This window comes from Camelus bactrianus, chromosome 20, assembly GCF_048773025.1.
Source record: "Camelus bactrianus isolate YW-2024 breed Bactrian camel chromosome 20, ASM4877302v1, whole genome shotgun sequence".
In the NCBI taxonomy this organism is placed as follows: Eukaryota; Metazoa; Chordata; class Mammalia; order Artiodactyla; family Camelidae; genus Camelus; species Camelus bactrianus.
In genome coordinates, this window is record NC_133558.1 from 19,664,855 (window position 1) to 19,681,080 (window position 16,226).

The 16,226-nt window shown below is 48.2% G+C and overlaps 1 protein-coding gene across 6 annotated transcripts; it reads right to left on the minus strand.

Annotated features, from left to right (window-relative positions):
* Positions 1–168: 168 nt before the first annotated feature.
* MDC1 (mediator of DNA damage checkpoint 1) lies at positions 169–15,688 on the minus strand. 6 transcript variants are annotated; one of them, XM_045521615.2, is made up of 15 exons: positions 15,472–15,688; positions 13,551–13,692; positions 12,538–12,918; positions 12,387–12,453; positions 10,625–12,090; positions 10,034–10,099; positions 9,777–9,869; positions 8,521–9,303; positions 8,370–8,413; positions 5,786–7,753; positions 5,587–5,706; positions 5,281–5,463; positions 4,933–5,058; positions 4,716–4,826; positions 169–307 (listed from the first exon to the last, which is right to left on the minus strand). In XM_045521615.2, the coding sequence occupies exons 2-15, from the start codon at positions 13,687–13,689 to the stop codon at positions 302–304; spliced, it is 5,553 nt and encodes a 1,850-aa protein (XP_045377571.2). In that variant the 5' UTR covers positions 13,690–13,692; positions 15,472–15,688; the 3' UTR covers positions 169–301. The 6 variants fall into 6 exon arrangements, with proteins under 6 accessions (XP_045377571.2, XP_074204417.1, XP_074204416.1 ...); XM_074348316.1 differs by lacking the exon at positions 169–307 and adding an exon at positions 2,968–3,738 and having other exon boundaries at positions 9,777–9,866; positions 10,034–10,090; positions 15,472–15,687; XM_074348315.1 differs by lacking the exon at positions 169–307 and adding an exon at positions 2,968–3,738 and having other exon boundaries at positions 10,034–10,090; positions 15,472–15,687.
* Positions 15,689–16,226: the final 538 nt, after the last annotated feature.

Consider the following 16,226-nt stretch of genomic DNA (forward strand, 5'->3'; position numbering starts at 1 on the left):
GAGAAACACAGGGGTGGGGAAAGGGGCGGGTTTGGGATTCCCGCGGCCGCAGGCCCCGCCCCGGCCGCGCCCCCCGCCTGGATCTCTGCCCCGTAGGGCGGGGCTCCTGCGCGCCGACGTCCGGGCTTCCGGCCTGCTGCGCGGGACTCTCTCACCAGGCTGTAGAGCACATTCTCGGGTGCTTGTCCCGAGCCTGCGATCTCCGCGTCACAGAAAGGAACGTTAGAATCCCAAGTGAGAGGTGAAAAGGGCAGCGGCTGTGCAGTCACTCACGTGGGTTGAATCGCAGTTCGGCTAGTTTTCACATCTAAAATGAAGACAGTTTCTTGCAGGGTTCTTGCAGCAACACAGCATTGTGAACCCCCTTTCCTTTAACAGCCTTGACGAAAAAGCATCTAGTAAGAGGTTACAAAGCCTCAGTTAACACTTTAATAATAAACGGTGAAGACTACAAACTTGTGGTTGCCAAGGGGGCGGGGGTGGGAAGGGACAGACTGGGATTTCAAAATCTGTAGATAGTGACAGGCATGTGCAGCATAGATAAACAAGATTATACTGTATAGCACAGGGAAATATATACAAGATCTTGTGATAGCTCACAGCGAAAAAAAAATCTGACAATGAATATATGTATGTTGGTGTATAACTGAAAAATTGTGCTCTACACTGGAATTTGACACAACATTGTAAAATGACTATAACTCAATAAAAAAAAAGTTTAAAAAGAATAATAAACGATGAGAGAACCTGACCCTAACCCTAACCCTGTTGACCTAGGCTGAAAAACTCAAAGCTCTGAATCACCTATTACATCTTGTTAGATTAAAAAGAGTTAATGACTCTTATGCCACAAATTAATGCTTATTCTGTAATTTATTATAAAGTTGAGTTGTTGCCTCTCCATTTGCTAAGGGCAGAGAACTTACCTGTAACACCAAAAGATTTGTTCCTATAATGCCAAAGGCTGTTGATTTGTAACCATGAGACTAACAATATATTAAAGTATTTGTGATAGAAAATTTTATAATTGTAAACTTTGTAGTAGGTTAATTTTATCCAAGCTTGTGATAATTAACTACCTATGACTTTAGTCTTCAACCTCATTAGTTTGACTCCACTTATTAGTCAGAAACCACTAAGATCTTTTGTCTGAAAATTTTTCCTACAGCCCTGTTCGTAATACAGACTAACATCTAAAAATCAAAATAAAAGTAAGGTTTTTCTCCATCAGAATTAAAGATCATGTAGCTAAAGATCTAGTCACAGTAGCTATGACCATAGTAGGGACCTTAGACATAGTTAGGCTGATTTCCTCAGCTAATAGATAGAAGAAATATAGTCCTAAAGAGGTCAAGAAAATTTCCCAAGATAAGGAGCTGCTGGTCCTGCAGGCTCAGGGACCACAAAATTACCAAACAGCATCCCATAGGCTCTACATTCCTTTTCCTCGCTCCCAGAGGCTCAGTACTCCCATTGTCCTCAGAATTAACATTGTTGTACATTGTACCAAACATCATGTTTTCCCTCCTGATTCACTCTCCATCCTTTCTGCCTCAGGAAGTTTACCCGAATGGGCTGCATCAATGAAAATCACAGCATTTGAGGGAACCCTTTATACATAACTGTTTCCTCCTCTCAACCTTTTGGGTTTAGAGGTGGTCACAAAAGAGCTGTGGCTACTAGGGTGCTGCAAGATTCTTTGTGATTTCTGTACACTCTGCCTACTTCTCATTTTTACTTTATTAAACTCTCCCCAAATTATCCTAATTTGACTGTGCCATCATTTCCTGTTAGGATCCTGACTGATAAGAGACATTTATTACACAATGTGCTACGAGCTGTAGGATTTGTTGGAAGTGTAAGAAAAGATCTCTATTCTCTAGAAACTTAAATTGGAGCCAGTTTAAATTTAAACTGGTATCCCTCATGAAGTAGGCATGCACATGCATGCAAAGTGGGGCTGGAGAGACAGCAGGTGCTATAAAGAATCCAGTGGAGGGGGGTGGATATAGCTCAGTGGTAGAGAGCATGCCTATCATGCACATGGTCTCCAATGGACCTCAAGGACATGGGACATGGACAGTATGAGGCTTTGAGTTGAGCAAGGGGACTAATATTTGGGTCCTACCATGTGCCATACTCACAATGGCTGTGCTTAATGAGACTAGGTGTGTTTAAAAGCCAGCAGTGTTTGGCAAAGCTCATGCTATTTCTACTACACCAATGTTTTCCAAACTTAAGTATAAGTTACCTACAGTAAAGTAAACAAAACTAATCAATATTTTTTTAAATTGAAGTGAAATTCACGTAACATGAAACGAACCCATTCATAATGTGTGCAAGTACCACCTCTATCCAGTTCCAAAGCATTTTCTCTTCACCCCAAAATAAAACCCTCTATCCCTTAAGCAGTCACTCCGCATTTTCCCTCCCCCACTGCCCCACTGCCCCTGGCAACTACCAATCTACTCTGTCTTTATGGATTTACCTATTCTGGGTAGTTCCTATAAGTGGAAGCATACAATGTGACCTTTTTCATCTGGCTTTTCACTTAGCATAACACTTTTGAGGTTCATCCTCAAAACACTGCAGCACAAATAGTACTTCATCCCCTTTTATGTCTGAATAATATTCCATCATATAGCTATGCCACAATTTATCCATTCATCTAGTGATAAACGTTTGTGTTGCTTCCATCTTTCCACTCTTATGAAAGTATTGATATGAACATTCGTCTACAAGTATTTCAACATCTGTTTTAACTTTTGGGTATACACCTATGAGCATATAGAATTGCTGAGTCACATGGTAATTCTATGTTTAACTTTTTGAGAAACGGTCAAACTGCTTCCCACAGCAGATGAACCATTTTACATTCCCAACAGCAATGTATCTGGGTTCCAATTTCCCTACATCCTTGTAATCAACCAACTTTTAAAATTTACAAAATAAAATTTCACTATACCATAAGGCACAGAGTGAATATTTATTTATCACAGAGGTTAAGCCCAAGCTCTAACTTTATAAATCCTGGGAAAGCAGGCCAAAAGAAAAGACAAAGTGCAGAGATTTGCTCAGTGTCAAAGCTAAAGGGCACTTCTAACCAGATGGGGCAAGGAGAGAGGAAAATATTTTAGTAGTGTTTGATAACTCCACCATGAAATTTACTCATTCCAAGCATCCCTTTAAGTTCCTGACACTAAAATTATTCCCACTATCTTCTGCAGGGTATGTGTATGAATACCAGTAAGAAAAGAAGAGAAATAAATGGCTTCCAAACAGGAGGCAGGATACTGTGCGTGTCATAGAGCAGTAAGTACATCAGTACAGCTAAACAGGAGCAGCCACTTAAGATATCTGAGCATGGCACTGGCCTCATTTAAGAAAATCTGTGGCTCCTAATCTCTCTATCTTTCTTTATCCATAAGCTTTTTCAGCCCCACCCATGTTCGGAGACAAATCAGATCAGTACACTCCAATCTTTTCTAAAGCCCTAAGTTCTCTCTTCCAAATATTTTTAACACCTTATTTGGTGGTCTGGAAGGGACAAGGGTACTTGGGGCAGAGGTTTCAGATGGATGACATTTTCAAAGTGGAGAGGACAAAGGCCTCTGGCTTGGCTTCCTGCTTCAGTACTCCTGTCAGCAGGAACTCAGGTGAGAGGATGGGCAGCCCAACCCGAAATGGAATGGAACATCGAGGAAAGTCCTTGGAGCATGTGATCACCACTCTCTGAGGCTGGAGAGAGACAAAGAGTGAAAACAGAAAGTCAGGAGTGAAAAAGAACCCTAGAAATAGGTTTAGGCCCACTCGTCTGTCTTAGCAGCACTAAAAGAGGACCTCCTGGTATGATGTCATATGAAGCACACGATCTATGAAGAACTCTTAGCAGAAAAGTTGAACTTGAACTTGTTCAAGCTTTTAAAGCTAACTACCATTTACAGGGAATACAGAAGACAGAAGAAGAAGAAGAAAATAAATGACACAACAAGAGAGCAAATAGAAAAATCCAGACTATGGAACATCCTAAAGGACAACTGACCTAGTTTCCGCAGGAAATCAAAGGCATCAAAAAAGGCTGGGTGCGTTGGAGGGATGCTCTAGAGTAAAAGCCAATCAAGAGATACAACAATTGTGACAATATATGGACCTTGTGTGAATCCTGACTTGAACTGTAAAAAGACATTTTCAGACACCTGGAGAAATCTGATTAATGTGGTATGACAAAGTGACCAAGAAACAATTGTTACTTTTGTTATTGACCAATAATGGCACTGTGATTATGTCAGAGAATGTACATATTTCCTAGAGATGTATATTTTAAGTATGTAGAAGGAAATAATATGATGTTTGCACTTTCCTTTAAAATACTTCAGCAACAAAAATGAAAGAAGAAGAAAAAAAAGGATACATAGAGCAAATGTAGCCAAATCTAAATTAACCTGTCGAATCTAAGTGATTGGTGTACGGAGGTTTGCTGCCTTATTCCCCCTCCCTTTGTGTATCCTTGAAAAAAAATTTAAATACAAAATAAAAGATAAGTCCATTTGGCATCAGCAGACTTCTTTCCTCTTTTCTATCCCTTTCTGTCCCATAGGTCTTCCCCCACCCTCTGGCTACATTGTGTCCATCTGTACCTCCATTCTTCCTCCAACCTGTTCCCATTCCAGCCCCTCTAACAGCCACCTCACCACATCTGAACACCCCACCCCTACCTTATAGGACCGGGGCATGCTGGGTAGGAAGGTGCCTCCACAGCAGCTGATGATCTCGCCCATCTGCAGGGGTGGTGGCTGGACTCCTGGGGTCACGTGAATCTCATAGCCCTAGAGGAAGACAATGGTGGAGACAGCAGATGATACGAGAGGCTGGGGAGCCTTGGGAAATGTCTGGATGGAGGGCTGAAGCATGGGGTAGAAGACAGCCTCTCACCTCCAGCAGCCTGCGCTCCCGAGCTCGGCTCAGGGCCTCCCGGAGGCTGAAGCCAAAGTTCTTCTCCTGCTCGGGATCAGTCACCACATACTCATCCGGGGGCAAGAAGCAACCTGCCTTGCGGGACTAAGGACAGAACAGTCAGCATCAAAGCTCAGCCTGGCTCATCACCCAGCTCTTCTGTCTAGCATTTACAGGGCGCTCACGAAATGTCTTTTGAATTAAACCTCACTAACCTCATCTTCCTGTACGCACACTCCTCCCACTGCTTTCTAGAGCCCTATGTGAGCAGTCTTCTCCGGTCACTATCTCTATGGGTGGGTCCATCATCATCTCCTGGCCTCTCACCTGGTGCAGCCAGTCCAGGGAGAGGATGGGGATGCCCCGCCCCAAGGCACACAGGAACTTAACAGTCCGACGGATCCGATCAGTCACCAGGTGGGAAGCCTCAGCCACTGAGCTGGCCAGACTGCCCCCCAGGGCCAGCACTGCCCGCTGTCCACGAGCATCCACCACTCCTGTGAAGAGCACCTGTGAAGTGGGTCAGCCTGAGCAGGTCACAGCAACCAGTGTCATCAGTGCCCATCTCCCAAATCCCCTCGGTCTCCTCCCACCCTCCATCTCCCATGAAGCCTCAGGGCCCCGGTCTCCTACTTTGGGGGCTGTGGGCTCTTGGTTAGATTTGGTCTGTCGGAGGCTGCGGCTCTGTGTTCCTGGGGGCTCCTCCTCCGCCTGGCCTCTCTTTCTCTTGACTGCTCCTGGCATCACTACATCCTGGGATTGAGAGGGAACTTGGTGGGAGTTTCTGAGCCCCCAAGCCCTTTCCTAGCATCGTGGCCCCTGCCCTCCTCACCTCTTCCTTGCCCGGCCTTGTTGCAGTATTTTCTTCTTCTGTGAAGAATGCCGTTTTCTGGGGCACTTCTCCCCTTTGGAGCCGTTTTTGAAGTGGGGGTGAATCTGAAGTAGCTAAAGGCCTCTTGCGGTTTTGAGAGGCCTTAGGCTGAGGCTCTGGGGTGAAGCCAGATCTACCTGCTGCCTCCCCCTTTTGGATCTGGGGAGCATGAGGGGGCACCTCAGGAAGCTGGGCAAAGGTAGGCTCAGGAATGGTGCTAACGGACTCAGCTGCTCTCCCTGCTCCTCGTCTTTGGTTCCTCGAGGACCGGGAGTTAGGTTCAGGGGGTGTAGTGCAGGGCTCATGAACAGTGGGAGCTGGGAGAGACCCATGCTTCCTGGTGGCCCTTGGCCTCCTGCTGCAATTGGCTTGAGGGATAGGCTTAGGGGGAACGGGCTGTTCTGTGGGTTCAGGAGACTGGAATTCAGGGGTGGTAGAAACTGGCACAGCACTTACTGTAGAAGACCTTAGTGTCCTGCTCTGACCACTCTGAGCTATTACCTTGGGGGTGACAGGCTGGTCTATGAGGGAGGGAGGTTCGAGGTCATGGGCTGTGGGTTCAACTGGTTGGGATGTCTTGACAGAGGACCTATGTATCCTGCCCCGAGTGGCCTGAGATGGAGGCTCGGGGGTGAGACACTGGTCTTTAGAGGTGGAAGGCTGGGGCTCAGAGGTTGTGGGAACAACTGGTTCAGAGGTCTTGACAGAAGACCTACATGTCCTGCTCTGAGTGGCCCCAGATGTGGGCTCAGGGGCAACAGGCTGGTCTGTGGGGACAGAATGCTGGAGCTCAGGGACTGTGGGGACAAGTGGTTCAGGAGTCTTGGCAGAAGACCTGTGTGTCCTGCCTCGACTGGCTCGAGATGTGGGTTTGGGGGTGACAGGCTGGTCTGTGGAAGTGGAAGGCTGGGGCTCAGAAGCTGTGGGGACAACTGGTTCAGGGGTTTTGACAGAAGACCTGTGTATCCTGCCCCGAGTAGCCCTAGATGTGAGCTCAGGGGTAACAGGCTGGTCTGTGGGGGCAGAAGGCTGGGGCTCGAGGGCTATGGGGACAACTGGTTCAGGGGTTTTGACAGAGAACCTATGTGTCCTGCCCCGAGTAGCCCTAGATATGAGCTCAGGGATGACAGGCTGGTCTGTGGGGGTGGAAGGCTGAGGTTCAGGTGTTGTGGGAACAACTGATTCAGAAGTCTTGACAGAAGAACAACGTGTCCTGCCTCGACCGGCCCGAGATGTGGATTTGGGGGTGACAAGCTGTTCTGCGGAAGTAGAAGGCTGGGGCTCAGCGGCTGTGGGGACAACTGGGTCAGAGGTCTTGACAGAAGTCCTGTGTGCCCTGCCCCGAGTGGCCGCAGATGTGAGCTCAGGGGCAACAGGTTGGTCTGCGGGGGTGGAAGCCTGGAGTTCAGGGGTTATGGGGACAACTGGTTCGGAAGTCTTGACAGAGGACCTATGTGTCCTGCCCCGAGTGGCCCGAAGTGTGGGCTTAAGGGTGACAGACTGGTCTGTGGAGGTGGAAGGCTGGAGTTCAGGGGCTGTGGGGACAACTGATACAGGGGTCATTTCCAAGGACCTCTGTGTCCTGCTCCGAGTGACCCTAGATGTGGGCTCAGCCCTGACAGGCTGGTCTGTGGGAGTGGTAGAATGGGGCTCACAGGGTAGAGAAGAAACTGGAGAGGACCCCTGGGGCCTGATTTTGGGGTTTGGGTAGGGAGGGTCCAGCTCTGAGGAAAGGGGAGTCTCTAGTGCTTCCTGACCCTCATTCTGCCTGGTCCTGGGAATGGGCAGTTCTAAAGGAGGAGGAGAGGGAGAAGGGAGAGACTGAGGTGCAGGAGGCTTTTGGCTCTGAGAGATGAGGGGGCTGTGGAGAAAGGCTGAGGCTTCATGCACTTCAGGAGGCAAACAAGCTTCTGGGGACTCCTGATCACCCTGGGGAGAAACAGAAGCCAGTGAGGGAGGAAAAGGCAGAAAGAAGAGAGAAAGGACTTGGATACTATTCTTTTTATTTATTTATTTTTATGGAGGTACTGGAGAGAGAATCCAGGACCTCGTGCATGCTAAGCACGCATTCTACCACTCAGGTCTACCCTCCCCACCCCCGATCCTATTCCTGATACTTGTTTCCGGTTAGAGGGTGCTCAGTGGCATTTTTCTTTCTGTCTGGGACCCCTCCTCCATTAGACCAGGGACTTCCTGAGGAGGAAGCAGCCCTCTTTCCTGAAGACATCTCCCCAGGATGCCAGTATAGTGTTCTCTGAGTATGAATGATGGTAATAAAGAAGACAGTTGGGAGAAAGAGGGAAGAGACCTGAAGACAGGAACTTTCTTTTTGAGTCAGGTAGAGGGAGACAGAACTTGGGAAACAGATATTGAGAACAACAGGTGTCAAGGTAAACAGATAGAAATCAACTAAGGAGCAGTGAAAATGGAAGGAAAGTGAGAATGGGGGGAAAGGGTGGATGAAAGCAAGGTCAGGGAAGGAGCAGTGGAGGGGATAGTGAGATGACTTATGGGGTGGGGTGGGGGTAGACAAAGCAGTTCTCACCCTGGAAGCTTTCTCAGCAGGTGGCATCTTGCAGTTCAACTGGCCTAGACAAAGGTAAAGACACGCAGCTGAAGTCTCAGCAGTCAGTCACTCAGGGGCTGATTATCATGAGGACTGTGAGCCACCTTGGCTCCCCTCTACCTTCACTTACCTCTCTGCTGCCTCCTGGGGCTCACTGGGGCTCCCCTTCCTCCACCTGACTGGCTCCCAGAAGCTACTGGTGCTGAAGCAAGTCCCTGAAGGTCTCCCAACCCCACTCCAGGTTCTGGTGTCAGACTGGAGGCCTGGCCTTTCTGGTCCTGGCCCCCCTTCTCTGCCTCCCATCTTTGTGGGTTTCTCTCCAGTATCACTTTGAGTACCTTTACTTCTAACCCACCTGCCTCATGTTCTCTCTCTGACCCTTCTTTCTCTGCTTCTCTTTCATTTATTTCTCTTGCAAGAGTTTGCTGCTCTGCCTCTTTCTCTTGTATTTCCTTGTGTGTCTCAATTTCTACCTTCAAACTCTTCCTATCCCTTTCGGTACTTGCACTTTTCACTTTGTTGTCAGACTCTTGTCTCTGAGCATCTCTAGATAACACCTGTTTTTGTTCTCTGTCCTGTATCCCCCTGGTTAATTCTTCCTCTCCCACTGCATCTTCCCTCTCTCCCTCTGATGGCAGTTCCTTGGTTTCCCTCTCCAATGGCCCTGTCTCAGGGGTCACCCTCTCTGCTGTTTCTCTTGGTGTACCCATGTCTTTCTCCACAGTCTGCATCCCTCTGCCCTGCATCCCCAGTGGGCTCTCTGGATGTTGCTCTGGCAGTGCTGCCCCAGGTGGAGAAGGACAAGATCTATGGGCCTCAAGGTGGGTGGCAATGGGCTGGGTCACAGAAGCCTCAGACTCTCTTGGACAGAATGGCTGTGTAGCCAAGACCTCCCATGGCTCATCCAGGGCACCTGGAAGCAGATTCAGAGAGAGAGAGGGATGTAGGTTGAAAAGGTGGTAGCTTGAGAAGAGATTAAGATAAATTCATGCATAATACATTTAAATGGGTTAGTAAAGGAAAGCTGGAATAAGGAAGATAATCAACATTTAATGTTTGTCTCAAAAAGTGACACCATACCTTCATGTAAAAGCTCTCTCAGGCAGGTGGGTATAGCTCGGTGTTACAGTGCATGCTTAGCATGCACGAGGTCCTGGGTTCAATCCCCAGTACCTCCATTAAAAAATAAAAAAAGTTCTTTCAGTAACCTCTTAAAAAATGATGCTAGGCTGGTGGCTCTATGGGTCTGACTTAATATGGCATTTTTTTTTTTTCTGATGAGATGAAGAAATATCAGCCAAATGTCAAAAAATATGAAAGAAATGCGCAGAGGGAGAAAACAGGAGGTCAAGTTAGGGGCACAGAGGAGGGGAGAGTTTCTTATACCTGCGGCCTGGAAGCTGCAACGGGAAGGGCCAGGCTCCTGGGGCAGAGTAAACAGGAAGGCCTGGGTGGGTTCATCCTCCATGCTGGGGACTGCTGCACAAGAAAGCCTGGTCTGAGCACTGCTCCTCCACCCACCTCTGGATCCCGTTCCCAGTCTCCCGCCCTGCCCGCTCTGGCTTTCACACCCTTCAGGGACCACCAGTCTAATCTCCCGGCTCCTGCTTGTACCAGTACCTATGCAGCATAGATGCCCTCACCTTTCAGGCTCGGGTTCTCTCTCTCCACAAAGCACTGGGTAGCTTGTAGGTCCAGGTCTTCAGAATCTGGTCGGGAGGAATACAGGATAGATAATTTAAAAATCATATCTCATCTTAATGTCTAACTTTTTCTTTACTGTTCAGAACAAGAACAACTCCTCAGCCCTGACCCCCTTACAGTGGGTTAAATCTTTGTGCCAAAATTCTTATATTGAAACCTAATTCCTAATGTGATGATATTAGGAGGTGGGGCCTTTGGGATGTGATTAGGTCATGACGATGAAGCCCTCACGAATGGGATTAGAGCCCTTCTGAAAGAGACCCCAGAGAGCTCCCCTGTGCCCTCTGCCTTGTGAGGACACAGTGAGAAAGTGGCTGCTTGTGAACAAAGGGCAGGGCCTCACCGAACACTGAATCTGCTGGTGTCTTGATCTTGGATTTCCCCGACTTTAGAACTATGAGGCAAAATTTCTGTTTTTTTATAAGCTACTCAGTCTACAGTATCTTGTTATAGCAGCTCGAATGGACTAAGGTACCATATAAGCATTCTTTACTTCAGGTGTCAAGGGAGGAAGGCAGGCCAGCACTTACCATCATGGTTGTCTCCAGAGTTCATGGTCCCGTCCACATGTGGTTCTCTCTCCCTTTCTGAGGGGGGCTGGGCTCCCTCTCTTTGTGACTGGGTGAGTTCCCCTGGAGTGCCTGTGTCCACCACCAGATCTGCTAGGTTCTCCCTTGAGACAGAGTGAAGGCCTGGCTCCACTTGTGACCCATCCTGGGCCCCAGCTGTAAGAGCTCTGTCCTGTTCAAGAACGGCTGCAGCCCACTCTGTCCCAGCATCCCTTTCTGCCGGCAGCTGGCTCTTGCTTACATCTGCCACCACGGAGGCTGCTAAGGAGGTATCTTCCTCCACATCTGGTTCACAGCCTCCAGCTGGAAGGGGCTGGGCTTCCTCTAGATGCACCACCGGCAGCTTTGCTGGGCCTCCTTCTGCTTCCACATCTGTTTGACGTGTCCACGCCACAGGTACCTGATGCTTGTCCAGAAGTATAACCGCTGACCCTGGTGGGACTTCTTCCTCCACTTGTGGGTTGACGCCCACTGAAGCAGAGGCCTGGCTTCTCTCCAGATGGACCCCAGGGGAGCTCTTATCTTCCTCTGCCTCTATGTCACTGCCCCTGAGAGAAGGTTGGCTCTTTTCTGAATGTGTCTTGTCTGTGTGACCCTTGGGAACAGTTCCTATCTTTTCCAGTGGGAGCCCCTCTTCCTCCACGTCTGTGTCACTGTCTCTCCCTGCAGAGGCTTGGATTGGCTTCAAAAGGACCACAGGCTGGGCCCTGTCTGCTTCTGTGCCCGAACCTCTGTTCCACATGACAGCCTGGCTCTCTCTCAGACGGGCCAGAGTCAGCGCCGCTGAGACTTCTTCCTCATCATCTGTGTCGCTGTCGATCATCATGGAGCCTTGGCTTCTCTCCAGAGGACCCGTCAGGCGGGCCTCCCTTTCCTCTATATCTGTATCACTACCAGCCGGGCTGTCCTGCAGACGTGCCTCGTCAGGTGCCCGGGGATGCTCTGTACCAACTTCGTGGAAGATTTGCCTCTTCTTCACAGGAACTACGGCTGGGGTGGCAGGGATCCCCTCTTCTTCCTCATCAGTATCACTGTCTATGAAGCCAGAAGGCTGGGCCCTTTCGGAATGGACCACAGCAGGCTGTCCTGGAGGCCAGCTCTCATTGCCCACATCTGTGTCACTGTCCTCCTCAGCAGGCTGGCTCATCTCCACAATCACCCCGACTGGAACCACCCCATTCCTTGCACCTGGCTTGACCTCTGTGTCCTGGTTCCTCTCCCTCGGTGAACACTGATCCTTTTCAAGCTGGATTTCAGTTGTGACAGGTTTCAGTGGTTCTGTCTCTGCAGCAGGCCCTCTTCCGGCAGCACAGGAGGCCTCCCCTGACCCTGGTTGTTGACTTTCTTTGTCATCTGTGTCACTGTTCAGATGGAAGGCAAAAGGTGGCCCTGGGCCATCCGGGGCAGGGGAAGGCCCCTCTTCATCGCTGTGAAGAGAAGAGAAAGAGTCTAGAGAATCTATCTCCCAAGATAGGATACCTCACTCAACTGGGAGCTCCTGGAAGGCAGAACGAGGTGCTATTTGCTTTTCTATCTCCAACAATTAGTTCTCTGCTTGGCACATCAGAGGTGCTCAATAAAAATTCAGCTGAGTGAAAGAGTATGTGGGGCTCCCCAACTTCAAATTTCATGGTCACTGGCTCTCATAAGATCTCGTAAGGATTTTCCAACCCCTGCCTCCTCGTCCTTTCGAAGGCTCCAATGTCTGGCCTTTGGCACTTACCTCTCTGGAACTACTGTTGCCAAAGAGAAGGTCCTTGGTTCTTTCACCACACGCCTTTCAGGAGAATCTGTCAGGAGTAGAAAGGAATAAGTTGACAGTTTCATACTCACCATGCCAATTCCTCACCAGCCCTCCCAATACACTAACTTACCAACATCCTCCTCAGAGTCCTCAGCCAACAGAAGTCTGTGGGGTTGAGTTCCTCTCTGTACCCTGGGTGTCTCCTCTACAATTAGAGGGCCCCGGGAGACATAAGGTGGAAGGACATCCAAACGATGGTACTGGCAGGCCAAGTCGGCAAAGAGAATAATCTCCCGGTCCCTCAAACGATGACTCACCCCGGGGCCCAGGACCTTAGGAGGCCTTAGGATTTGAGTACCATTGAGGCTCCCACAATCCCGAAGGACCGGTGCCTTGTCCCAGGCCAAGATTTCAATCACTGCATGTTGTTTGGAGATGGATGAAAAGGGCAGGGACACGGAGCATTCAGGCATTCGGCCTACCACGTTCTTCCCAAGGTATAGTGGGAAATCTAAAATTTAAAGAGGTAGAAACTAACACAACACTGTAAATCAACCATACTTCAATTAAAAAAAAAAAGAATTAGAGAGGTAGAAAGGTTCTAAGTCCAGAGTCCTGGCCTGCTATTAGGAAAATGTTCCTGTAAAGTACCCCACTACTCACTCAAGGTCCCCACATGCATTAGAAAAATAAAAGGCCCTAGGATATCTAGGTAATAAACAGTACACGTAATGTGTTATTTATAGTCAATCTCCCTTGCCGTCCACACTGGATTATTTTCTATTTTGGTAAAATACACATAAAATTTACCATTTAACCACTTTTTTTTTCATTTAACCACTTTTAAGTGTTTGGTTCAGTGACATTAAGTACATTCACGTTTTGTGCAAAACATCGCCACCATCCATTTCCAGACCTCACTGGATTTTTATTTGAATCCCTTCACCCTCTCCCACCAAAGTAAAATCACCCCCATTGAGTCCAGGGCCTGGAGCAATCAACTCAGTCAGCCCTCTCTTCTCCATTCCCAAGAAAACATTTTTTCAGATCTCCTTGAGCCATATGTAAGCTTGCAACCCTCCAATTACTTCCCCACAGAAATAAGAGGCCTATACCAGTATTTCAGCACCCAATGCCCCTGACCTTTTTCTGGTCCGTAGGAACTACTGAAGATATGCAGTTGCCCTAGGGGCTCCAAGCTACACCCCAAAGATTCACTGGGTCTCTCTTCGACTTCCTCCTCTTCCTCAACATCCCAGTTAACAACCTGGGTGTCCTCCATGATCTGGGAAGAAAACACATTATTATCCTCTCGGTCAATGGTTCACACACACAGCCTCAGAGAGGAGACTGATGCGCAGGATAAACCTGGATAGTTACAGAGGCTGACACTCTTCTTTCTGCCAATCATTCTGTTGTTATCCTTCTAAGTATTTAAAAAATATCTTTGACTATGCACAGTATAAGAACTATTACAGGGTCCCGAGTACACAAAGATATCCAAAACATGTTTATTTATAGACAAATGTTGTGAGAAACAATGCTTAGCCTTAATATATTTAACACACTGATAGTTTTCATTCTGTTTTTCTATTCTCTATTTTTTAAATGCCAACTTGCAAACCAGTAAATTGATTTCGCTATCCACTATGGGGTTGCAAGCCAATCTGAAAAAACTATTTTAAAGGGAACTAACTTTTGTCAAGTATCAACTATGTATCAGGCATTGAGGCAGGCGTTTAGGAAACTAAGACTAAAAATGTTAAATCATTTGTCCAGGATAACATAGCAGCTATGTGAAAAGGGTTGAAATAAATGTGTTTCTGGTTGCAAAGCCCATACTTTTTACAATTTATCAGACCAGCTCAGTGTGATCAGACTAAACTGCAAAGAATCATAACAATGAACAGGTAGAGAGGCTTGCTAGGTGTCAAGCATTGTTCTAACTACTTTATATTGGCTGACTAATTTAATCGTCACAAGAAACCTGTAAAGTATTATTATTTTTTATTTCTTAAATGAAGTCGTAGTATAGATGGATTAAGGTACTTGTTCAAGGTCACCCAGATAATGTCTCTCCTCTGTTTAATATTCTTTGATGGCTCTCCATGCCCAGAAGGATAAAGTAAAACCTAAACTCCTTAACAATATTCTTCACCATCAGAACCTCATGTCCTGAAACGTATGCCCCAGCCCCACCTCACCCAAGCCTATGGTTCAGCCACACAGACCTTCTCCCCAATCTCTGAACACTGTCCCCATTGTCCCTCACATCTGCGGGCCTTAGCCAGTTCCTTAGCCCTCTGATCCTAGTTTTCTGGTTCACCTCCTACCCACACTTCACTGTCAAATGTCACTTCCTCAGCAAAGCCTTGCCTAGAGTCTTCTCTGCTTTCTAGTGTTACTGATGCATCCTAAGTGTTTCACGGTGGTCAATGGACTTGTACTTATCCTAACAGTTTTCACCATAGTGTAGCCATACTTTCCATTTCTGCCTCACGCACCCCCTTGAGAAACGGACCAGCAGAACTGTGTCTTTTTCCCAAGGGTCCATCATATTTATTCAACAGTAGTTACTGCGCACCTGGTACTGTTATAAGTATTCGGTATACATTCATGAACCAACCGTAAAATTAACCTTGCCCCCCTGATGAAAGAACGAATGAGATGAAAACTCAAAACAGTATGGGTGCGAATCACTTAAAAAGATGTTACCCTAAAGGGAAAATGTTGACAGGTACAGAAAGTAGGACGCCTCCATGGAGACAGTATTAACTCCGTTCTTATAACTGGCTAACTCAGATGGCGTCCACGACCCTCGGCTCCAATCCAATGGGCCACCATCTTTGATCTCCATCCCACGGGTTCCCCACTGGCCCAACGTCTCCCTGCGTCTTCACACCTAAACTCAGGGAGGGGCCTCAAGTAAAGATGAGAATTATAATCCCGGAGGCAAATTTCCAAGTCTCCTCCACCCAGTCGTACCCGAGGCACGCCCCTCCCGCCCTTCGGGAGAACCAAGATGGCACCCGGGGAGCCATGGGCGAGGCCCCCCAGAACTCACCTACTTTCAGTCCCCGCGCGCGCCACCAGTAACGGCCGCGACCGGGGTGGCGCGAGTGCCTGAGCGGGGAGGGGGCCGATTTGCTATTGGCTCCTGCCGCTGTCTTTCACAGCCCGGCTTCACGCCTACAGATCCAGCCGCCAATGCGGAGGCACAGGCAAAGCCCCGCCCCCACCCTGCCCCCTTACGGCTCAAAGGGCGCTTCTCCCCGGACACTGAGATCGGTTGGGTGAGGCGGTAATCCCAGGCTGCCGAAGGCGCACAGGATAGCGCACCTTGATTGGGCAGCTCCAAAGGACAACCCACTGCCGCTTCCCCACCCACCGCCCACTTCCCGCGCAGATTTCCAAATCGCGACCACAGAGTCGGGCTGCAAGGGGCAGATAGAGGGGCTTAGCCTAGTTGCCGCCCGATCCATCTAGTGCGGCTAGAGCGTCCTTCCTCGGTCCTCCCAGACATGGTGTCCGCTGACTCATGAGAAATGAAAATGGGTTGCGGGTTGCAGTCGTGGCTGAAGGCTGCAGTTTGGAGATTAGACCGTAGGCGTGGCGCTTGAGTATTCATTGCAATAGAAGTTCATTTCCTTTTGATTTGGCTCGTTTAGAAGTCATGTCATATTCTCCCTGTGACTACAGTCCTGATGGACATCTTGAGGTCATTTTCCTTAAGATCCCTAGGAGAACCGATAGAACTATTTTGCTAACCCATCCTAAATGACCGAGATCTTTGAAGGGTTGAAGGATGATAAAATCATT